Source organism: Lolium rigidum, chromosome 3 (assembly GCF_022539505.1).
Source record: "Lolium rigidum isolate FL_2022 chromosome 3, APGP_CSIRO_Lrig_0.1, whole genome shotgun sequence".
Classification (NCBI taxonomy): Eukaryota; Viridiplantae; Streptophyta; class Magnoliopsida; order Poales; family Poaceae; genus Lolium; species Lolium rigidum.
This window is the reverse complement of record NC_061510.1, coordinates 175,557,879-175,581,905: the sequence shown is the minus strand read 5'-3', so window position 1 is coordinate 175,581,905 and position 24,027 is coordinate 175,557,879. Positions and strand designations below refer to the sequence as shown.

The following is a 24,027-nucleotide window of genomic DNA, read 5'->3' as shown; positions in this document are numbered from 1 at the left end:
GCATTGTACGGGGGGTTTGGGCTTAGGAATGTCCTTGCCCTGGACGGAGTTGATCCGGAGAGAAAAGAAGCGAGCAAAAGTCTCGCGAGTGGGACGGAGGCCGATGTAGCCCTCCATGAAGGTAGCATAACAGGAAAGGTAAAAAACGGCATTGCCGGGAAGGTGGTGAGGCTGGAGTTGGTAATAATCTAGAATTTGGCGGAAGAAGTCAGAAGCAGGAAGGCCGAAGCCGCGCTCGAAGTGAGCGAGGAAAACAACGAACTCACCGGGTTCGAGTACCGGTTCGATCTCGTCGCGGGGAAGCCGGCAGGATACTCCTTCCGGTGTCCTTCTAGACCGGTAGAGCCAGTCGATCTCGTGCTGCGTGACGTCGGAGCCTTTCCAGGCTCCGCGGGTGATACCGGATAGGTCTACTTGGCTAGAGCTGCCGGCCTCTTGATCCTTGCCGGTATCGGCCTCCATCCGGGCAAGCTCAGCAGAGAGTCCGTCGGATGCTTCACTCTGGTGGCTACTGGAGGGTGACTCGGAAAGAGACTCTTCACTAGACATACGAATCTACCCGAAAAACTGATTTCCCAAGATCTACCCTTGTGCGAAGATCTACGAGTAAGAGAAAAAGCAAAAGAAAATAGGAAGTAAATATCCTACCGGCCCAAGATCTGAAAAGCAAAGAAAAGAGAGGTAAGCGCACATCGGGCCTAACCTGAGGCGGCGGAGATGCTGAGGGAGAAGATCGCCGGTGGTGCGGCGAGCTCGTAGTCGTTGAGGAAGGCCAGCGACGACGAAGGAGAGAAGAGGTCGCCGGAGAACGAACGGTGCGGCGGCAACAGGCACACTGCGACGAATCTCCGCGCGGCGAAGCTTGGCGAGGCTTGGCGGAGTAGCGGCGGAAGTTCACCGGGCGGCGGAGCTCTGGCGACGAACGGAGACGGCGAGGGCGCAAGGGGGCTGAGAGCTCTGTGTGCGCGAAGGAGTTGAGAATGCGAAGAAAGGAGGAAGAAGGAACCGCTTCCCCTTATAAAGGAAGAAGAGATAGTGGGCCGGCAACCGCTGGGCCGCGGCGTTTCACTTCGTGGGCCACCACGTGGCGCAAGGATACACGCGCGGAAAACAAAATGCCACAGGGAGGCCGCACGGATCCGGAACGGCAGCGGGGATCCGGTGCGGCGCCATAAGTGCTGGCGCAGAAGCCGAAGGGAAGTGACCCCTAACACTGGCGCGTCAGGTACAGTGCGCATGTCACTGACACGCACTGTACCCGAGAAATTCTCGACTTCGCCGAGGAGGGATTTAATGTCTATGATACCGGAAGATAAGATACCGGAAAATACCTTGCAAAGAGAGAAAGATGTGAGTCCGGCAAAGATGCCGGGAGATCTAAACTGACCACCGGAAAGATTTAACCGGTACCTTAAGCTATGGGAACCTGGCATGGTCCGTTGGATAAAATCCACCGGACTATACCAGCTTCGGGGACTAATGTTGGGGGGATGACCCCCGGTATGCCAAAGGCATGCCAAACCGGATGGTTTGAACCATCAAGATACCGGTTTAATGTTTATACCGGAGCACGAAGTTAAGTGTTTGGCTAAGTAATGCTAAGCCGGTATCCCCAAGAGGGGTATACCGGAACCAGGTAAAGAAGAGACCGGGCTACCGGTAAGAAGTGCACTGTAGCACGTCGGCAAGACTGGGTCAAAGATTCTCTTCTAAGCTAGAGGACAAGGATGAGCTAAGCAAAGTAGCTTTAAACGAAGCCCCGGCGCCAAAGAGGAGGTGACGCTCGAAAGAAGCCGGAGGACGTCGGCCTCCCCGATTAAAGAAGACCCCGGCGTCACTTATGATTAAAGTAACTTTGTAAAGTAGTTTGTCTAGTCAAAGATGCCATTAGGGTTTCTTCCCCTGTAAGCCACCCTCTCCCCTATATAAGGAGAGGGGGCACACCCGTACGCGGGACGATGAGATAGTAGAGAATCACCACCTGTAACTTGTTGAGATCAATGAAGAGAAAGATCTAGAGCAGAGTTCTTCCTTGTGTGTTTCTTGTTCTACCTTTGCCTTCGGCTAAGTTCTTGAGGAAAGCATCCGGAAGTTCATCCTATCTAATCAAAAACCCTCCCCCGAATCCTCTAGCGCCCATTCGGCCCCAACTTAAGCCATCCTATGGCATCTGTCTGTTCACCACGACGACAATCGCCGACCGTCGGCCGGTGGATCGCTACCTGGGGCTCGCTGGATTGCTCGCCGGAGATGGTGCTTGGCGGCGGCGGAGGGAGAGGAACGGCGGAGGGGAGTAGGATTTGCGACCCGAACTCCCCTCCGCGAACCCTTTTAATAGGGGCCGTTCGGGGAGTTGTTCGGGCCCCTGAACTTATTTTACGGGCCGGCCCATCTTTTCGGTCACTGATCTGCGACACATTCGGGCCGAACCCGTAAATCCGTCGGAAAAGTTCGGTTCCGGCGAGATTTACGGGTTCTGTTAGAGATGCTCTTACATAGTTATATTTTAAAGTTCTAGCAATCTGACCACCGGAAAACAAGCTAATTTTACGATGAATCTGATTGTAAAAGAGAGCAAAACACTTATCATAACAATCTCACCCCAATGTGTCTGGTGTCTCTTGGTGAAAATCTGGACCCTATGTAGGTCGTGCAATGGTGGCACCTTTGTGTCGATATCTTCCCGGGAAGTTGCCTTTGAATCTCACGATCTGCCTGGTTCTCTGGGTCATGCAAGCTTGTAGCAGCCATGTTTTTCATGTTTTTGGATGTTTTTTTTCCTTTGCTCTTTGTGCTATTATTGTAAGCTAGAAACCCTAGCATCGCTGGGTGGTTTACTCGGTTTTGTTTCTCTCTCTCGTCAGGTCAATCGCCTGGTTCTCCTTTGGAGCTTTTCTCTCTCTCACCCCATTAAGCAAGCTCAATCTGTACATAGCTTTCATCAATCTTTCATCAGGCATTCGAAAACAATAAAATTAATATTTCACGAGGCTTTTGAAAGCAGTAAAATTAATATTTCACGAGTCATTGGCAAATATATTGGTTTTGGCAGTTGGCACTTGGGCAACATGTCTAGCCGTAAATGCATCGGTGGCTGACCAACTGCACTCGCTACCCCATTTATTTCGACTTGAGGGCCGCATCCATCCACCTCAGAAAGCTCTGCACTCCTTGACAGCTTACCTGCCCAACCAACCAAAAGGGAATGGCAAGCCCACATCACATCGCAATGGAGCTCCTCGACGCCAAGGCCGGCGTATCCTCCTCCACCGTCGCCGTCCACCACATGTTCGTCGTCGTCCTCGACGGCATCGAGACGGACATCCACGAGGGCACGCTCCACGGCAACCCCGGCAAGCTCACCGTCACCAGCCCCGGCAACCTCTCCGCCGACGGCCTCCACAGCGTCCTCGTGCGCGGCGGAGGAGGGGGCACCGTCGCCTTCACCCTGTGCGGAGACGCCGCCGCCGAGGGCGTCCACTCCGCCTCCTTCGTCCAGTGCGGCGCCACGCGCGTCGACGGGGCGCGGGCGGTGTCCGTCTCCCGGTGCCGGTCCGTGGATGTGGAGCAGGCCGGCAAGGTCACACTCGAGAGGTGCCGGGAGGTGCGGCTCAGAGGCGGCGGCCTGCTCCGCGCCACCCGCTGCAGGCGCACCGACGTCGAGAGCTTCGGCGAGGTGCGCCTCGCGCGCTGCAAGGGGGCGCGCGCCGACTGGTGCGGCAGCGTGGAGGTCGAGATGTGCAGGGTCGTGGACGTCAGCCGGTGCGGCGCCGTCACCGGCGACCGGTGCCGCGTCGTGAACGTCTCCGCCTGTGGCAGCGTCGCGGTCACCCACGCCGTGGTCAAGATGCTGGAGGAAAAGCAGCTGCAACCTCAATCTCAGCAACCTCTGTCTCCACATTCCAGTGACAGTGAATGAAAAGCAGCAAATGGACAGCAGTAAGTTCTGTGTACCTTTTCCAGATTTCCTTAGATTATTTCTTATTTGTATTGGCATGAAATCGTGATAGCAAATCCCTGCTCTCCCGACTCGTAATCGAATCCTGTTCTCATTTATATTGTACTAGCCATAGTTTTGTAAAATCTTTTTAGGCTCCCGTTGGATGTAGATATTGGGGCTCAAGGAGTTGAATTGGTTCAATATCAAATGGGCCTAGGTATTGAAATGTGAACCGATTCGAATTATGTTGTTTGCATGTAGTACATGTAATTGGCACTTGTAATTCAAGAGTAGAAATCAATTCAAATTCCTGTTTCGGTGGACATAGTGTTGGATTGCACATTTCGAAGAGTATGCTATACATGTATCGAAATGAATTATTCACAGCATTGCATATAGTTAAATGATTACATGATCTAACCACTGAATTTCCTACACAATAAAGGTAAGAAAACAGATTGCTTTTGTGCACAAGAAGTATTAACTCTCTCCAGGCAGTTGTTTCCGCAAAAAGAAAGCAAGCCGTTTCAGCAAAAAAAAAAAAAAGGTTGTTTTATCCCAGATTTCGTCCACCTTTTCTACTACAAGGAGCATCCAACTTATGGCAGGGTTTTGACTTATTTTATATATAGCTTTGCTCTCCAGAAATTTGCTTTAGAGCTTGAGCTATAGGTAGCTCTTTTTTTTCTAAAAATTGTGAAATCGACATTTCAAAGTTTCAGAAGTTCCGAAACTAAATCTGTATGCAGCCAATAATGTACAAGTGTGCAAAATATGCTGTATTCTGTTCTACAAAAATAGTTACAAACTATTGGTCTAGGAAATGGTAATCTAGAAATGGAGTGTCATTTTAGTCCCAGTCCTATGTTTGGTACGGCATTTCGTGGGGGAGTATGAGAGATATGTCTATTCCTTTGTTTCCTACTAAGTGGAAGCTTGACAGCGTATGTTGTGATGAAGGCGTGACATGTTCTCTGTAAATCAGTTCCCTTCCAATTTCCACTCTCCATTGTCAATGAATGGTGGGAGCTAGACCACACCCTGTCTCTCCAAAATGCTCATGTCTTTCAACCATCCTCAGATTTAAGGATTCGTGCCTCTTCGATTTCTATTCCCTAAGCTCTAATTCCCCAACCAAAAAATATTCACCTTGCAAATTGCAATCACTATCTACCCTCTACCACAGTTATGGTCCAACTGCTTGCGCTGTTAGACCGGGTCGCCTCCTTGTCCTCGCTGATGTTGTTCCTGCCCGTGCTGAACGCCGGCTCACATGGTTCCGGTAGCGCCACGTTCTCGCTGCCCAGCATCATGGTCACCGCCGACATGGTTGGTCTGTGCCTCGGCTGCTCCTGGACGCAAAGCAGGCCGATCTGTATGCATCTCACCACTTCCCTCACGTTCGACGTGTCAGTGATCGACTGATCGAGGAATCCTAGGGTCCGGCCTTCCTTCCACATCCTCCATGCCTGAAATGACAATAAAGAAGAAAGCTCACTATATATGTTGCTGCCAAATACTAGGAAATTTGGAAGAGACATGACTGCAGAGGTAATCATACTTACATATCTAAGGAGGTTTAGGTCAAGCTCGGTGTGGTAGAAGCCTCTGTTTTTCTTGCCACTAACGATCTCCAGCACCAACACACCGAAGCTGAAGACGTCCGACTTAATAGAGAAGACCCCATCCATTGCGTATTCAGGAGACATGTATCCACTGCAATCACCAGGACATGTAAGAAATCATAACCTCAGATAGATGCATGGTGGAAAGGTATGAACTTACTATGTTCCAACTATTTTCTTGGTGTGCGCAGCCGTCTGGTCAGCTCCGAATATCCGCGCAACACCAAAGTCTGAGATCTTGGGATTCATGTCTTTGTCGAGTAGGATGTTGCTCGCCTTAAGATCCCTGTGGATGATCCTTAGGACCGAATCCTGATGGAGATACAGTATCCCTCTCGCTATCCCGTTGACGATGCTGAACCGCTTTTCCCAGTTTAACAGCGATCGCTTTTCTTCATCTGAACAACGAGAATTGGACAGCAGGAAGATGTCAAATTCCATGGCTTAGATGATCACCGAAAGAACTATTTATATGGACAGTTGGACGTTTAAATGGTGACAACTTACTGAAAAGGAAGGTGTTGAGGCTACTGTTGTGCATGTACTCATACACTAGCATCCTCTCTGAACCATCGATGCAGCAACCAAGAAGCCTGACGAGATTCCTGTGCTGAAGCCTCGCGATCAATTTAACTTCGTTCTTGAATTCTCGAAGCCCTTGCGTTGATCTACGCGACAGCCTCTTCACCGCTATGTCTTTCCCCCCGTCAAGCTTCCCCTGCAAAGTATCGCCCAAAATTACTCATGAGATGGAAGTTCTTACTATCATTTTAGAATTTTCAGAAAACTCAAACTAGGGAAAATGTTATTACCATGTAGACAGGACCAAAACCTCCTTGACCAATCTTGTTATCGATGGAGAAACTGTCGGTAGCAGCTAGGATCGTGGCTACATCAAACGATGGGAGATCTAAATCCTGGTGATTGCCCTGACCAGGGGGATGCAGGGAGCTGTCCTGAGTATCATCGGTTGATGCAGCAGCTATCTGGTTTCTTCGTCCGAACGGAGTATCCGGGCCGTTGTGCAGTGCTGTCTGAGTCACCTTCCTGCACTTCTTCGCTTTCATGGTGCAGAAGAATAGTCCGGCTAGAAGTAACAGTAGCGCGACAATCGATGGAACAATGATTTCGACGAGCTTCCTAGCCTGCGATTGCTTGGAGACAGCAATGTTGGCGGCTGCAAAGATCGGCATGGAAATTCGTCAGAAGGGAATCACTATCTGAACTTGCCAATCCATTACCTAACTTAATGTAAGTGGAAGCAACCGATTGTTAGTGCAAAAGACAATTGTCAGCGTCGCATCTAATTGTTGGACCATTTCGAACAAAAGAAATTAAGTAGTACTTGATCATGATGTACGTCCAACTGATCCTTTAGGAGTAGTGCGGTCTGCCTAATTAATTTCAAACATTGTCAAGTTGCGCATTCAAAAGAAGGTTGCCTCTCTTTATTTCTTTCTCGGTCTCTCTTGTTAGATATCTTGCAGATTAGGAGCTTCATAGTATTTTTCCCAGCTAACATAGAGCAGCTCTTGCAGCAGCTGGCATGACATGTACAGAAAAGGGTTGGTCTTACGTTCACTAGCTAGGCAATGGTATTGTTTGCCGCTTTTTTCAACAATGGGGATCAACGTCGTTGGACCTAACGGCAGTTGTGATTTAAGAACCAAATTAACGCACAGGTTTGGTGTTTGACTTTTGACCTTTGACTTTGGCGAGTGAGAAAACACCAGGAGAAAACATTGAACAAGAGTTGCACCACTAACATTTTTGAATTTAGTATCTATGCGTATGCACTTGTCTTACGCGGGAACTTTTTGAAAAAGTGAGATGAAGCTTTAAGTCACCACGACGTCCGAACAAAAAAATAATAGAGGCAGCAAAAGGACGAGAAGGGAAACTCGGAAGAAGTTGCAGCATTTCAAAATGAGGAGGAAAAATTGATCAAACTAGGCGAGCAGGAAGAAGAGCTTACGCAGGTCTGATGCAGCGAGCCTGACGAAGAGATCCTGGCCTCCATTTTCGAACTGCCGCATGTCAAGCAGATCGCCGGTCCACATGAAGCACCCCTTGCCGGCCGGGCTGCTGACATTGGCACTGGCGTAAGCACGGCACGCGCAGTTTTTCAGGCAGCTCACCCGGCACTCCTCGAGGGTCAGTGTCCCGTCGACCGTGGCGTTGGCCGACTCCGGCAGCTTCATGTTCCTCAGCGTGTCGAACCCGTCGCCGCCGGTGCAGTTGATCTCCGTGCGCCTCGCGCAGCCGCCGGAGCCGTCCCGAAGCTCCCACTCCTTGGGGAACCTCGGCTGGAACCCCGCCGCGCAGCCGCACATCGGGGAGCGCGCGACGCTGCAGACGCCGTACGGCCCGCAGGCGCGGTAGCCGTCGCACTCGTCCATGGGGTAGGACCAGAAGACGCTCCAGGATCGCGTCATGTCGATCCACACGAGCCGCTGGATCTGGCCGGAGCAGTTGAGCACGAACCGCGTGAGGACGTCGCTGCCGCCGTCGACCTCGTACCTGTAGTAGGCCTCCTCCGGCGTGGACGCGAAGCGGAAGGTGAGGAGGCCGTTGGACCTGAGGTTGGGCACGCCGGAGAACTGGTACCCGTTCCACGGCCCGCTGCCGTACGTCCGGCCCGACCACCGGTAGAGGAACAGCTCCGGCGAGCCGCGCGGGTCGAGCCGGAACGAGAACTCCCCGCGGGACGGGTCGTCGGCGCCGCGCCACGAGCTCATGTGCCGGTCGAGGCCGGAGCGGAGGTCGACGCCCAGCTTCATCCCCGGCAGCAGCGTGTCGGTCGGGTAGTCGAAGCTCTGCCACGCAACGCCGCCGCCGCTGCCGGCGAAACGTAGCACGAGGTTGCCGCTGTCGAGGAGCTGGGCCGTGGGGCTGCGCGCGACGACGTCCGCTGTCACCGGCGACGCCCACGCGACGTCGCCTTGCTCGTTCACGACGGCGAGGCTCCCGTTGCCGTCGATCTTGAGCGTCGCCGCCGAGCCGACGACCGGTGCACCACGGTTCGCCACCCACACGACGGTCCTCGCGGGGATGTTATTGTACCATATGCCGAGGTACGTCCTGCCCGTGCCAGGGTCCGGGGTGAAGAACCCAAGCGCGAACGTCCCGCCGACCGACACTAGCGTACGGTTCCCGGCGAGAGGCGTCGCCGGCGTGACCGTGTCGCTGGAGACGGTCTGCCATGGGAGTAGAAGGAGGATGGCCAGAGGCAGAAGACGGCAATGTCGTCGAATCATGCCGTGGCGTCTGGTGTGTCTGGTTGAAGCTGAACTAATGGGGCTGCGCTACTCTCTGCAGTGGCTGTGTCGCTCAGTGCTTTTGATGGTACACGCAGGGTCGTTGTGGTTATAGGCGTAGGTAGTTCAACGAGGCCGTGTTGCCGCGGTTCAGGTTTTGGCGGCGACTTGTGGCACCTGGCTCTGGCTGGGTCGCACTCCAAAGCCCTCTTTTGGCCCAGCAGACGCGCACCTGGCCGTTGGATCACGATGCTATGTTGGAAGCTGGATCAGGTCATTTCAAAAAAAAAAAAAAGCTGGATCAGGTCGTGTGTTTATTGAGTTGGGTTCACATCGTACCGCGCCTGCCATTTGCAATCGTCGATATGTCATGCGGTATCCGCTTGCGTCACCGTCAGTATTGTGGTCTACTCATGTTCCTCGTGATTTAGAGTTGACACTGGACAGTACATACAACGCATCATGAGTGAGTCACGACATATGATATGATCCGCGAATTTCTCAAGATTTGCTACCCAGCTGATCCATGTTGATTCATGTTGGTCAGCCTTCGCCATTATGCCTCTTTTTCTCCCATTTCACCCGATTAATATATATGAATGGAAATAACAACAAACACTGAATCTAATAGCTAACAAATTACCACCAAAGTGCAAAATGACACGAGTTTCACACGGAATACACAAAAAAAGATAGATATGTGAGACCACGCGAGCTTGTGGAAGAGGCGACGTGCGCTCGCGGATGAGACCACACTTATCAAAGAGACGCTGCAGCCTACGTCCTAGCCCATGGCGATGATGAGAGCCTCTTTCTTGATCATGATAATGGCCTCGATGACGGCAAGGCGAGGATGTCAGTGTTGGCCTTGGCCTGAAGGGCCAATGCCTCTTTCTTGACTTCAACGATGGCGTCGGCTTAGGCTAAATGTGCCTTGGTGCTAACGCACTGGGCGACTCGCTTTTCTTTGTCTCAAGAGCATGCACCGCCGGGCAGGTGGTGGTGGGGGCGCGTCGACGTCCTCCATCATTGGCCAAGGCTTTGCAGTTGCGTCGACAAAATTCATATGTGAGTGAAGAGAGAGGGAGAGGGAGTAGTGGTTTGTGTGCCGCTGGCAAGAGGGCCCGAGGAGGACAAGAGGGGACGCGCACGAACACGTGCGTTGTCCGCATGACTGCATCCCCAACACAAATTTGGGCTAGAAATGAAGCGTCACGGACTAGTCCATGGTGCTTGGTCCTTTTGGATAGTGATGAGGACGTCATTAACTCCGATTTGAAGGCATGTTTTGGTGAAAAAGATGAGAATACGTCGAGAACGACTTCAATTCAAAAATGGGGGGAATGATGAGGATATTGCTATGATAGATACAACTGAAACTCCTACAGCCACATATCCTCTTGTACTTCAAATACAAGAACCTCTCGCAAGAGCTTGTGTCTTTCAACTAAATTATCACGTACCTTCATTACTAGGAATCCTTCCTAATATATATGAGAATATGATGTTGCCTAAATCAAAGGTAGTTATATTATTTAGGAATGGATCTAGCATGAACATCAAGCATTGGATTAGGAACATGCATAAAGATGGCAGTAGGCATGCGAGGATTCAGGATGGCGTTGCAAGCGAGGATTTCAGAACATTGAAGCCACCATAATGAAGCAACAATGCTTGGATGAATTCTACAAGTTACCCCATCATAAAATTCGTCCTTTAGTTATTTTTGGTGTTGCGTCACCTTATTTAATGGGTCAGACCCATGTATTTTCGGATTAGATTTTTTAGGGGATTTTAAGAGGCCATGTAGGTGGAGGAACGCCCATTTAGGTGTATTTTTGGCCAACCCTAGCTGGTTGGACGAAAATCCCTTCACTTCCTCCACATATATTCCTCTGTAGGCGTCATTAGAACTGGGATTTTGATTAGACTAAAAGTTAGCCAATTACTGCAACTCTCATGTACTTTTTTGAGGCCAACGCCCAAAACAAGACCGACTATTCGAAATCCCACCATTATCAATCAAGCTTTCATCTTTATCTGCAATATTCTGATTGCATCTTTAGTTTTTACTTGTTCTCGATTTCAGGTAGGAATTAAGATCTTCTGGTTAGGCTGATCGTGCCCCCGCAAGATCAGTAACTCCTGGAGATTGTTGTAGCGATTGCATTGGCGCACGAGATTTGCACGTGTAGTCGGATCGTCAAGCACGAACTCCACCAACAAATCAATCCATCCTCGTCACATCGAAAGATCGGCCACCTTTGCCCTATCAAGTGGTATCAGATTTCACATTGCTCGGTGAGATTTTTTTACAGTTTTCCTAGTGTAGATTGCATCGACTTCATACCTAAAACCCACAAAAAATCAAATATATATTAGGTTTAGATCATATGTTCCTTAGCCCATGCCAAGCCATTGCATGATCTTTTCAGTTTTTTGCTTTTTGAGTCTTCGTCTGCAATCATCGTGTCGCGTGCTGGTCTTAGCGCATAGAGTCGTTAGAGTTTCGAGTTCTGGTCATAGTAGTCGCGTCGCCGCCGCACCATCGCCACTGACAGTCCTCGCCATATCACCGCCACCATACACTTTCGCCACACCTGCCATCACCTCCTTGTTGTGCTCCTTTTCTTCCCATCATCGTAGTTTCTTTTTTATCTCCGTTTCAGGGTTTTTTCGGGTTCTAGATCCGTTTTCTTGGTCAATTTCACGTTTTCCGTCGGAATCCTGGTAGCAGTTTAGCTGCAAAAAAATCTGGTCGCCCGACCTTAGAGGTCTCTAATCTTGAGCGCCCCGGTAGATTCCAAAAAAAAACAAAAAAATGGGTTCCTAACCATAGGTACTTATATTCTATAGCGCCAGCTTAGATTCAAAAAAAAAAAAAAAAACTGGGCGCCTGACCATAGTTGCCTCTATCCTCTAGCGCCAGCTTAGATTTCAAAAAATAACTGGACGCCTGACCGTAGTTGCCTCTATCCTCTAGCGCCAGCTTAGGTTCCAAAAAAAAAATTGGGGGTTCGACCTCAGTTTTGTCTGTCCTCCAGCGCCAATTTAGTTGCATGTTTCACTTTGTGCCGTGTCCTGACCTCGTTGGTGATTTAGGCTCGCGTCTCTAATACGATCTAGCCTAGGACCAACACAGTACCGTCGTTGAGCACTTACTCAATTTACATTGCTGATTTGTTTATTGTGCCACCATACCACTATATTTTGCCTTCTCAGAGCTCCACAGATTTCTCCACGTGCTTTGTGTCGACACCTGGTTATCGTTTTGTGCAATTTGGGGAGAAGCTGGTCTTTGCGGGTTGCCATATCGCCTTCCTCCTGTTTGGTAAGAATTTGTAAGAGATTTGTATTTTGCTTGACAGATTACGCGTGATACCACCATATTTATGTAGCTTGTCGGCATATACACTTGTGCTTTTTGGGTACTAACCATGATAGGAATTGAGGAGCAATCCGTCGACCCGGAAACCATGACGACTACGTAGATGCATGTGCGACCATTTACAGGAAATCATGATCAGGTTATTTCTTTACCAGTTTATGAGGGTAGATATAATCATGCTGCTTATTTTGATTGGGAGTTTGAAGTCAACTATAATTTTGGATGCCATGATTTTACTGAACATGAGAAAGTAAAAAACTGATGGTAGAGTTTTTACGGGTTTTGCTTCCGTTTGGTGGGATGTGACTTATAAAGAAACTGCTGATAATAAACCTATTACTTGGAAACATTTAAAATATGGTATGAGACATAGATTTGTGTCTCGTTTATATCAACGTGAAATGATCCGCAAACTTAAACAGCTAGAACAAGGTAGTAATACTGTGAGGAATTTAAATCTGATGTACCGTTGTGATATAAAAGAATTTGAGAAAAATACTAGAAACATATTTTTCAACGGCTTGAAGCCTGATATAAAGGTTATGTTTACGTATATTCCTTGTTCTACTATTGGTATATATGTTCGCGCTTATGCTTTTGAGAAACACATACAGGAGAAAACGTTAGACCATTTCGACTCCTTCAATTCATGCACACTAGTACCGGTTGTTTCTTCCAACGTTCCACGCATGAATATTGTTGTGCGAGTCGCCCAGCCACAAACTTGTGACACGTCGCTGCGAAAATCTTCTAAGTCGGATTCACAAGGTAAAAATAAAGGTACTGATTTTGTCCTTCCACATGTGAATGATGAATTCCATGATGATCTACATATGTCATGTGATGATTTATCTATTGAGTTGATTGAGGATAGAGTTATCGTTTTGAAACTATCTTCTGATAAGTCAATGGAGATGCTTACTGGTTTTGTTAATCCACATGAAATTGGTTAATACCATGTTGATATTAATATGCCATGTGTTGAGTTCGCTGATGATTTGGCCACACCGCCTATATTAGAGGATCATACTACTGATTTGCAAGTACCATGTGATCAAACCACTGAGATAGATGTTGTTGTGAGTGCAATTAGTACTAATTTCACTTCATCTTTGACTATGTGTGCGTCCACTGAAATTATTCATGCTGAAATGTGGATTTTTCTATACATTTAAGTACACCCATTGAATTGCATGCTAGATACCAAATGTTTTGAGTGATTCTTTTGCGGACATTCATTCATCTATCAATTCGAGTGCAGCAAATGAGTTACATGCTAAGAGAGATTTTGAGTTGGGTGAAACAATTGTTCACTTTAATCCATCTTGGAGTATGAGTGCACCCACTGAAATTATCTTTGATATGCCTAGAAATCTTTTAGTCGACTCTAGTTATGAGAGACCTACAGATGTGTGTGTACCATGTGTTGTTTTTCATTCCTCTATTGATATGAGTGTGCCAACGAAGAATTTTGTTTTCGAGAATGACCATGTGTTAGGTAATTGTGTAAATGATATACCAACTATCTTGAGTACACATACTGTACAAGTTAATTCTTCCATAGCTATGAGTGCACAAACTAAAATTCTTGCTAATGATAATGCACCTTGTGACTTGAAAGTTGACTCAGTATGGATCATATAAAACTGGTTATGAACAATGAAGTGTTGGCCAACATTTCTCATGCTAATTATTTGTTTTCTGTTATGATGGATCCACCTATATCTTTGTCACATGCTAGACATAAAATTGATGAACTTCACTGTTTAAAGAGTGTCTACGCCCTTGATGTTACTTTTAATTTGGTTGGGGAATATGTCAGCGCCAATGTTTCTATGGTGCATAGGATTTGCATCATGTGTGATGATTCTTCTAGTTCCAATAAAACTGAATTTGTGTATATACTTTCTCATTTTGATATGACCTCCAATGTTGGTATTCATTCTATGACAAATAACTTATTGCAAAATTGTTTAATTCAACATCGCGTGGCTAGTAAATTTGAGACCTTACATTTTGGTTTACCAACTTTGGGATGGTTTAATGATAAGCATTATAATTTGAAAGGAGTTAATATGTGCTTCACTTATATCTGCAAACTGAGTTGTGATAAATGTTTAATGGAGACTAATGATCTTCTAAGCTACCACAATACTGGTATATGTACAAAATTAAATGAACATGAAAGAGCTTTAAAATGGATGACATATACATATACCATGCATATACCTTGTCTCTTTTGTTACCATATTTACAGAATAAACATCGCCGAGGACGACTTTTCTTTCAAGAAAGGGAGGATGATTAGGACATCATTACCTCCGGTTTGAAGGCACATTTTGGTGAAAAAGATGAGAATACATCGAGGACGACTTCAATTCAAGAAGGGGAGGATGATGAGGACATCGCTATGATAGATACAACCGATACTCCTACAGCCACATATCCTTTTGTACTTCAAATACAAGGACCTCTCGCAAGAGCTTGTGTGTTTAAACTAAATTATCAGGTACCTTCGTTACTAGAAATCCTTCCTAATATATATGAGAATATGATTCTGCCTAAATCAAAGGTATTTATATTATTTAAGAATGGATCTAGCATGGACGTCAAGCATTGGATTATAAACGTGCATGGAGATGGCAACATGCCTGTGAGGATTCAGGATGGCGTTGCAAGCGAGGATTTCAGAACATTGAAGCCACCATAATGAATCAACATTGCTTGGATGAATTCTACAAGTTACCCCATCATAAAATTCATCCAAGAGTTATTTTTGGTGTTGCGTCACCTTATTTAATGGGCCAGACCCATGTATTTTCGGATTAGATATTTTAGGGGATTTTAAGAGGCCATATGAGTGGAGGAAGGCTCATTCAGGTGTATTGTTGGCCAACCCTAGCTGGTTGGACGAAAATCCCTTCACTTCCTCCATATATATCCCTCTGTAGCCATCATTAGAACTGGGATTTTGATTAGACTAAATGTTAGCCAATTGCTGCAACTCTTGCGTACTTCTTTTGTGGCCAACGCCCAGAACAAGACCGACTATATTCGGAATCTCACCATTATCAATCAAGCTTTCATCTTTATCCGCAATATTCTGATTGCATCTTTAGTTCTTACTTGTTCTCGATTCCAGGTAGGAATTAAGAACTTCTCGTCAGGCTGATCGTGTTCCCGCAAGATCAGTAACTCCCGGAGATTGTCCTCGCGATTGCATTGGCGCACGAGCTTTGCACGTGTAGTCGGATCTTCAAGCATGAACTCCACCAACAAATCGATCTATCTTCATCTCATCGAAATATCGGGCACCTTTGCCCTATCTGGTAGCACTGTTGGGCCATGCCCCGTCCGCGGAGGCACATTCGGACAACCTCATTCCATTTGGGCCGACCCGTTGGAGATGTCCTAAGAGTAGCTATAGTGGGAGTAACTTAGGTATTAACAATCATCCTCATGCAATGCCAACTAGAATAATTGGGGACATGAGAAAAGAGAGGATGGTGGTAACACTATAGCAAGAGTGTAGCAAACCGTCTGAAAATAGTAGCATGAACTCTTGTCCTCTCTCCTAGTCCCTCCCGAACTTCTCTCATTCCCTTAAATTTGGGCCGCTAGGTCCCTCCCCTCTCTTCAACGGTGTTTGTCGGCATTGAGATGGCTGAGGGACCTACCCATGAAAAGTAGTAGTACATAGGTCTAGGTTTTGTGTCCTATATGGAGTCTGCTGCTAAGCCATTAGCAAGTCAAGCTTTGCGGCTTCCGAGCGGCACCTGGGGTCGCTTGGTCTTCCTCCTCATCCTCCTCCTCACGGTTCTCTACTGGTCGGAGCTAGAGGTGATGTGGACCTGGGATGCCAGGGACTTGATCAATAAGCTCAGATATGGGGGTTGGTAGCTTCTGTAGGTGATGCTAGGCAACTCCTCCCTTTCTGTTGTTGTGGTGATGACAAGGAGAGGACATTGGTTAGTGCTCTTGGTGGCGTATCTGGGTGGCAGGGAGATGGTGATACTACAAGCTAGTGAACAACCTTAGTGGCCCAAGTACGACCGCCAACTCTGATGGCCATATGGCGACCTCTGTTCATGCCAACAAAAATTGGCTGGTGTTTGTTCAACTTTCGGGAGGAGGCCCTTCAAAGGACTTGCGGCAACGCCCATCTTCTTCTGGGAGCCAAGTGTTCTTGTTCCATCGCTGGCAAAGAAGGCCGAAGATAGAGTCCTCAGTGTACCTACAGTGATGGAGGACCGGATTGTGTTTTCTTGATCTTTCTAGGGTCTTCTTGTAAAAGTTAGGGACTATTTTGTAATTGTTCTCTTTCCTGAGGCCCCTCTTGTAATATGTACTTTTGCCACTTATAAATAAAATGCAGGTTCTAGGCCCTTTGAGGCCTTTCCTGGTTCGGAAAAATGAGTAGGCTACTGGAGAGGGTGACCATAGCGAACACTGTCGTGCTCTATGTGCGGATGGGTGGGGTTATAGTCCTCAGCTATTGGGTGATTGGTCATCAAGCACATATAAGACAGATTCGCACCGCATCGTCGCTATATAGCATAGACGCATATTCCTTTAGAAAAAAAGGGTGTGACTAATTCTTAATTTCCAGACAAGTGATGTTATTCTTGTGAAATAGTTATATCTCATTTGCAACCTCATGTGATTCGCAAGGCACGGTCGCTAGATAGCATAGTTCTTTGGAAAAAAAAAGGTATGATTAATTCTCAGTCAAGTGATAAAATAGTAAATTAGTTTGATAAATCTTGGTCGGTATTTCCGAAATACCGGAAATACCATTATCAACCGGTATTTTTTGCCTACCGAGAAAAAAAAACCTTGAACCTGGCTATCACGAATCACAACACAATCATTTAATTTAGGAGTCAACCGAGAATGAAGCTAATTCTAAGTTGTTTGAGAATTAGCAAAACCTTTGAGAAAAAATGAGATATTTTGTTTGCTTCAGGGAATCGGCGGAAACCGGTTTTCCTCCATATTCAGATAACTGTATGATACAAAATAGAATTTTTCAATAAAGAAATACTGATATAATTAACTTGGGCATTCGTAGAAATATAAATCGGCCTAACTACACAATCCATATAGTATCAGACAATTGTTTGGTTGAGCTTCCCAGTGGCAACGTCTACTTCGCCGTGTCCAACTTGGACATGGCTATCCTGGTCAGCGACGAAGCTGCCCCAGAACCAGTGCGTCGTCCACACCACGGCCATTTTCTCAATTGGCACGTTCTTGGTCTCCGGTAGGAAAAGCACGACAAACGCCGTCATCAGGAGCACCCATCCACCGAAGAGGTAGAAAAGGCCGGACCTCATGTGGCAGAGCATCGGGAGGAAGGCCTGCGCGACGGCGAAGGTGCAGAGCATGTTCACCGCCACGTTGATGCCCTGCCCCGCCGGCCGGATCTCCAGAGGGAAGATCTCGCTGGGCACGAGTATGCCGAGCGGCCCCCACGACCAGGCGAAGCCGGCGACGTAGACGCAGATGAACACAAGTATGGATGCGGCAAATGTCGTCGGAACGCCGCCGCCGCCGTTCCTATGGAACATCACGCCAATCAGCGTCCCGATGATGACCTGTGACAGTCACAGAATATTGTCAACGTTTGTTAATAGTCGGAGAGGCGTGTAAGTTTATGTGATTGTGAACTACCTGACATACAAACATCTGGGCTCCGCCCTGGAAGAAGAGCTTGCGCCGGCCGAGCCTGTCCACCGTGGCGATGGACACGAACGTCGCGACGATGTTGACCAGCCCCGTGATGACGGCGGTCATGAGCGCCGCGTCCCCTCCTAGCCCGATGGTCTTGAACAGCACGGGCGCGTAGAACATGATGACGTTGATGCCGGTCAGCTGCTGGAAGAAGGGGATGAGGACAGCCATGGTGAGCTGCGGGCGGTACCTGCGCTCCAAGATGTCGCGCCACGGCCGTTTGACGGTGCCAGACAACTCCGTGGCCGCTGCGAGGTCGCCGTACTCGTCGGCGACGTCGCTCGTGCCGCGGATGCGGCGGAGGACTCTTCGCGCCTGCTCGTGGTAACCACGGCTGATGAGAGAACTGGGCGTGTCGGGAAGGAACAGGGAGCCGACGGTGATGATGCCGGCCGGGACCGCAGCGAGCCCGAGGCTCACACGCCAGCCCCAGCCACCTCTGATCTTGGCGGCGCCGTAGTTGACCAGATTGGCAGAGAAGATGCCGACGGTGATCATTAGCTGGAGACCGATGTTGAGCGTGCCCCGGAGGCGAGGAGGTGCCATCTCCGACAGATAAATTGGAATGGACTGCAACGGACATGCAACAAAAAGGACCTCGTTATTCGATTACAAACGCAGTTGTGGACGGACGGAGAATGCTGTTCTGAACCTACCAATCCAGCGAAGCCGACGCCGACTCCTAGGAGAATGTGACCAACGATGAGCATGGCGACGTTCTGCGCGGCGGCATTGAGGGCCGCGCCGGCGAGGAACGACACCCCACCGGCGAACATGCACCATTTCCTGCCGAAGGAGCGCGCAACGGAAGCGACGAAGAAAGAGGCGACGAGGGCGGCGAGGTACAGCGACGAAGTGAACGCGGTCAGCAGCTGGCTGTCGAACTTGCAGTACTGGCTGCTGCTGCTGCCATGCGCCATCTGCTCCTTGTGGTACACCGAAGGGAAGAATTTCTCCAAGAACGTGTCCATGGATGTCACACCACCTGTTTGATTTCCATGGACAGTTGCATTAGTGTATTCGAGAGAGACTATGCCTACGTTGGTGCAAAACGAAGATTCACCCGTTTCGAAAAAGCAGAGATTCACATCTCATAACTTTACTAAATATATCATGCAGTTTGGCATCTAAGTTTTCCTAAAACCAAAGTATTATAAAACTGTAGTATTTTCTGTCTAGGCAATAAATACTTTAGTTTTGAAAAAAGAGATCAAGACCTCTTTCTTTTTTCTATACTGCATAATTAGTGCAATTTTGTGCAGCTTGGTGAAAAAACGAAGTATAGAAAACTGTAGATTTTGCTGAAACCAAACACCTCAAAGTATTCAATACCATGGTATTTTCAGAAACTTAGAATACTTTGAAAAAACATTGTTGCCAAACGCAGCCCTCATGCTCTTCTCTCCTCTGATTCTTTTTGCCCGATGACATACTAATGCAAACTGACAAGTGACATCTCACTGAATGGATAGCGATGAAACTAGGAGTTACCGGAGATGCCGATGTCATAGCCGACGATGAGGCCGCCGGTGGCAGCAACGGCGCAGGTGAGGAAGACGTAGAGCGTCAGTTTCCCGGGGTACTCCTTAGCGTCTCCGGCGGCCGAAGCTGCCATGGCGCGTGAAGGCATGACCGGGTACTGATTACAGGCAATTTGGTGGAGTAATATGACATGGAGGGATCCAGGGATATCAAGTCAAACTGTCCCTGTCATAATACCCCACTGTACTGCTTCCGAACATGGACAGGATGAGTCGTGACTGGATGAGGTAATGTGGCGGCTTAGACTCCGGCGTGCTTAGCTTTGGAGACTTCTGAAACCAAAATCATAAAAACGACAAATAAGAAAAATTGAAATGCTAAGAAGCACGGCTGCACGTTTTGGAAAAATCAGGGGCACACTCTTATAACACATTTAACTCAGAAGCCAATTGTAACAATTTTGTTGATTTGCTCCAGTGATGATGTACAATAGAAGGAAGCTACATATATTGGTAGACCAGCTTAACGTTCTGCGATTTCCACAGTAGATTAGAGAAGAAAACTTGACGAAGGGTTGTCCCGATAGATAGATACAACTGAAAACGAACTCAACAAATACAGCAGAAGAAAGAAAAAAAATCCGTCAGGGATCTGAAGCCTGCTTTGTTCAATCATTTCCACAGCTCCTCCATTGGCAGACCGCGCTCTGCAGCAACATCTGAGAACTGTCTCATCATCTGGGTCGCCTTCACCGTAGCTCTTGCATTGTTGAGGAGGTTCTTGCTTCGCAACTGCTTCCCGAGAGCATTTTCAACTCCAGCCATCTCCAGCACAACCCTCACTGCTCCACCTGCAGTGACACCAGATCCAGGGCAAGCAGGCCGCAGCAGCACTGTCGCTGCTCCATAGTTCGCCTCAGCTCTGTTTGTGGCACAGGAATAAAACAAAGAGGAAATGGTTCTCAGATTTGCAAAAAATATGTCAACTAAATAGAGCGAGTGTCGTTCCATATGAAGAGGATAAACGTTCATAATACGTTAAAGAAGATCACAGGTTTACATCATATGTCTATATGAAAAGATAGCGAGACTAAAGGCTCTATTTACATTTGAATGCTTAATAATCAGGTGAAGGAACAACTCCTAGAAAATCAACGTTTTGTAATCTTTGTACTTATATTATATAATTAATAAAAATTGCAGTGGGTTTAACCCACTGTTTTACCTCAAAAAAAAATATGGTACACCTGTAGAAGGTATATAATTATAAAAATAAAAAATGTACAACAAACATGACTATATTTCCAAATAAAAACTTGTTATGTATTGTAGAACTTAGTAGCAAAATTTCCCAATATCTACGCTAGGTTTACTCAATGGAGCACAGTTCATGTTAAAGCAGCAATCACATCAGAAATATTTGACACGTGCTTACAATATTATCATTTGAAACACATTCTGGCGTATGTTCAGGATGCCGGATATGATCCTAGCAAATGCAGGTTGATGACCACAATAAAGAGTTATTTGATGAGTGCAATAATGTCATCACATGTGAGGAAAAGAGTAGAGAAAAAACAGGATAGATGGGCTGTTTATTGGGGTGATCATAGAAAGCATGTTTGAGAAAACAAAATTACTCCAGTATCGGAGTACTAAATGACACCACAATTTATGATAGAGAAAGAAATTTCAAATAAGCACCTCTGAAGGTTTACTGCTGACTCAGCCAATCAGGAAAACATTCAAAACACATGTATCAAAGCAATCTGCGACTAACTAGCTATAATTGAGTTAGTATTCAGTAATTGAGTTCTCAAAATTTATAACTCATCCAATGCTTGACAGATGAAGATAAAAAGTATTTTTTTTCTAACATGGTTAGGAATAATCCTCGGCGACAACACAATTCATGATAGACCAGGGCAATTCAAATAAGCTATGGCGAAGGATTGAAAATGGCTGGTTCATCCTAACAAGAACATTGAGAACACAAACATTATTAAGTTATGGCGAAGGATCAGTAATTTATTTGAGATTGAGTTTGGCTTCAATATTCTGCGCTTTCAGATTCTTGTTTAATAGAAAGTTAACAGTCATTATTAAGCGCATCTATAAAACCTATACCAATATAAAGACATGAGTTGACTGAGGTACTCCCCATCTCACCATCAAAAATATTTATGCTAATTTCATAACTCCAATCCAACGGTTATGCACGAAGTTTGACTCTGCTACTAACTCTTATATCAATTACACATCCCGTCAAAAACCCATTTTGCACTTTTGCCTCTCATTTCCGCTTTCCAGATGCAACGCTACATCAGTTCATACACCTCCGCAAGTCCACATAATCTTTCATATTTTGTCAGAATGCTACCAATTCTCGAGCATTACCACTAAAAGACACAAAGGGTTTGCCATCAACACAGAGATGACAATGTATTTTGTTTAAAACTACGTTTCATGGATAGATTTGTGATAAACAAAAACTTTGATGCCAAAATAGATTTACCGACTACCGAAGATGATGTTGTAAATTTTGTATGAATATAAGTTTTAGTCGCAGGTTGAATGCTTTCATTGCAATACATGTATGAGCGGCTTAATTTACACTTGCCAACATGTGCATTGCACATAAGCAATTGTTACTTTGAGCAAATGACAGTAACTCAATGAATCACCATTAGCTCCACATATAGAAGAAAAATGATCCATGTTGGTTTGTTTTAGATTGCTGGACTGTCAAAGATTTACACCCGGCAGTAGGCAACTAGCTACTTATAATAAAATAAAATGGGTGGAGCATATTAGCACATCCACCTCGCATGTAACTGAAGAACAAAGCTCCAGTAGTGTAGCTATGTGACTGACCTGTGCGGGAATGTGCAGTACTTGGTTAGTGGCACCGTGACGAGATTGCGGCGGCCATTCATAGCAGCCTTTGTGATGGCCTCTGAGACTTCCTTGGCCTTGCCGACGCCGACACCAACGTGGCCCTTCATGTCCCCGACAATGACGAGGGCGCGGTAGGATAGCTGCCTCCCACCCTTGACGACCTTGGTGACTCTGCTGACCTGCACGACGCGCTCGCTGAAGTCGTCGTTGGGGCGCTGGTCCCGGTCCATGTCGACCGGGTCCACGACCTGCACCTCGAACACATTGTTCCCCATCAACGACTCGCCACTGAATGCCGGCCCGTACATAGCCTCGTAGGCCGCCGCCACGTCCTCCGGTGATTCGGGGGGAAGCTCGTCGAACGGAGCCGGCTCAATGTAGCCCTCTGGTGGTGCCGCGAACTGGAACCCCGAGGAGGACACCGCCTCCGGCTGCGGCTTCTCGTCGTCCTCGTCCCCCTCCACCTCATCCCCGGATTCGGCTTCCGCGGAATCCTCCGCGTCCCCTTCTGCGTCTTCTTGCTCGGAGGCGGAGCCGTCCCAAGATGAGGACTTGGGGACAGGAAGCACAAGGCGGCGGGAGGTGGTGGAGAGGAGGGGTTTGGGGCAGAGGCGGATGCGCTGTGGAAGGGAGGAGAAGAGCGCGGGGACAACGGGGGCCGCGGGGGAGGTTGTGGCCATGGCCATGGCTGTGGCTGTGGTGGCCATTTTGGGAGGCTCTCGGGGTGATGCTCCGGCGAGGGAGAGAAAGTGCGGGGGTCACCGTGGGAGCTGCTCGGCTTATCCCCTTTTGTTATCCATCCTCGCTGCATCCGGGCTGGGCTGGGCTGCAGTCCTAGGTCAGCCGCTCTTGTTTTCTCAGGCAACCTGCTGCAGGCTCTGGGGGCAACCGGCCTGGCCCAGTTACTAATTTCAGACGCAACAGGTGGTACTTTTTGGCGACCTCGGTCTGAAGCCTTACTGTATTGGCCAGCCCATTCTTGGACATCCTTTTCTTCTTTTTTTATTTTCACATCACTAGACACGGTCAAATACTATACACGACTATGTCGGCGCGTACAACAAACCCTATACACCGACCCTCTGCGGGGCATGGGACTGGGCCATATATCGCATATATAGGTTTTTCTGTTTGTTGTTGGTTTTCCGTCTTTTTCTGTTTTTTGTTGGTTTTTCTGGTTTTCTTTTCTATTTTCCATTTTTCTCTTGTGTTTTCTTTTTTTTTGTGTTTCTTTTTATCGTTTTATTTTTATGTTTAAATATAATTTTTGAAGAAAATTATATTTGGAAAATGTTCAAACTGAAAAAAATCATTTTGAAATTTGAACAATTTTAAAATTTGCACAAATTTTAGTTTCAATTTTTTCCTAAATTTGAACAACTTCTGGATTTCCAAAACGATTTTGAATTTTGAACAATTTTTAAATTTTAAAAATTTCAAATTTCAAATGATTTTTGAATTTTCAAAAAAAATAAAATCGTTCATTCATAAATTTATATATAAGAGAATTTTGAAAAATTTAAAAACAGAAAACATTACTTTTTAAAAACAGACCTGTAAACAAAAAAGAAAAAAAAACATTTATCTGATAGGTCGCGGCCCATTTAACAGCCGCTAGGTCGGAGGGGTGTGCAGCATCCCGTCCGTGCCGACCCGGTCGACATATAGCACATCCCAGCGCATACCGCGTGCGGTACGGGCCGGC

The 24,027-nt window shown here is 47.1% G+C and overlaps 4 protein-coding genes across 4 annotated transcripts; 1 reads left to right on the top strand and 3 right to left on the bottom strand.

Annotated features, from left to right (window-relative positions):
- The first annotated feature begins 3,205 nt into the window (after positions 1-3,205).
- On the top strand, positions 3,206-4,265 carry LOC124698687. The gene is made up of 2 exons (XM_047231152.1): positions 3,206-3,939; positions 4,093-4,265. The coding sequence occupies exon 1, from the start codon at positions 3,206-3,208 to the stop codon at positions 3,917-3,919; it is 714 nt and encodes a 237-aa protein (XP_047087108.1). The 3' UTR covers positions 3,920-3,939; positions 4,093-4,265.
- A 422-nt stretch (positions 4,266-4,687) lies between these two features.
- On the bottom strand, positions 4,688-8,822 carry LOC124695839 (receptor-like serine/threonine-protein kinase SD1-8). Its single transcript, XM_047228649.1, has 6 exons — positions 7,541-8,822; positions 6,378-6,742; positions 6,073-6,283; positions 5,726-5,963; positions 5,506-5,656; positions 4,688-5,409 (listed from the first exon to the last, which is right to left on the bottom strand). The coding sequence occupies exons 1-6, from the start codon at positions 8,820-8,822 to the stop codon at positions 5,107-5,109; spliced, it is 2,550 nt and encodes an 849-aa protein (XP_047084605.1). The 3' UTR covers positions 4,688-5,106.
- An 8,363-nt stretch (positions 8,823-17,185) lies between these two features.
- On the bottom strand, positions 17,186-19,586 carry LOC124698686 (sugar transport protein MST2-like). Its single transcript, XM_047231151.1, has 4 exons — positions 19,435-19,586; positions 18,600-18,928; positions 17,884-18,513; positions 17,186-17,807 (listed from the first exon to the last, which is right to left on the bottom strand). Exons 1-4 carry the CDS (start codon positions 19,571-19,573, stop codon positions 17,319-17,321), a joined length of 1,587 nt encoding a protein of 528 aa, XP_047087107.1. The 5' UTR covers positions 19,574-19,586; the 3' UTR covers positions 17,186-17,318.
- Positions 19,587-19,874: 288 nt separating this feature from the next.
- On the bottom strand, positions 19,875-23,087 carry LOC124702727 (30S ribosomal protein S5-like). The gene is made up of 2 exons (XM_047234885.1): positions 22,299-23,087; positions 19,875-20,346 (listed from the first exon to the last, which is right to left on the bottom strand). The coding sequence occupies exons 1-2, from the start codon at positions 23,027-23,029 to the stop codon at positions 20,097-20,099; spliced, it is 981 nt and encodes a 326-aa protein (XP_047090841.1). The 5' UTR covers positions 23,030-23,087; the 3' UTR covers positions 19,875-20,096.
- Between the last annotated feature and the right edge of the window lie 940 nt (positions 23,088-24,027).

Coding starts and splice junctions, on each gene's coding strand:
- LOC124698687 (XM_047231152.1), top strand. CDS start 3,206: ATGGCAAGCCCACATCACATCGCAATGGAGCTCCTCGACGCCAAGGCC.
- LOC124695839 (XM_047228649.1), bottom strand. CDS start 8,822: ATGATTCGACGACATTGCCGTCTTCTGCCTCTGGCCATCCTCCTTCTA. Junction 5,964..6,072: donor CCTCAACACCTTCCTTTTCA/GTAAGTTGTCAC, acceptor CTCGTTGTTCAG/ATGAAGAAAAGCGATCGCTG. Junction 5,410..5,505: donor ACCTAAACCTCCTTAGATAT/GTAAGTATGATT, acceptor TTGTCATTTCAG/GCATGGAGGATGTGGAAGGA.
- LOC124698686 (XM_047231151.1), bottom strand. CDS start 19,573: ATGCCTTCACGCGCCATGGCAGCTTCGGCCGCCGGAGACGCTAAGGAG. Junction 18,514..18,599: donor GCGTCGGCTTCGCTGGATTG/GTAGGTTCAGAA, acceptor TGTCCGTTGCAG/TCCATTCCAATTTATCTGTC. Junction 17,808..17,883: donor CCCAGATGTTTGTATGTCAG/GTAGTTCACAAT, acceptor TGACTGTCACAG/GTCATCATCGGGACGCTGAT.
- LOC124702727 (XM_047234885.1), bottom strand. CDS start 23,029: ATGGCCACCACAGCCACAGCCATGGCCATGGCCACAACCTCCCCCGCG. Junction 20,347..22,298: donor TACTGCACATTCCCGCACAG/GTCAGTCACATA, acceptor TGCCACAAACAG/AGCTGAGGCGAACTATGGAG.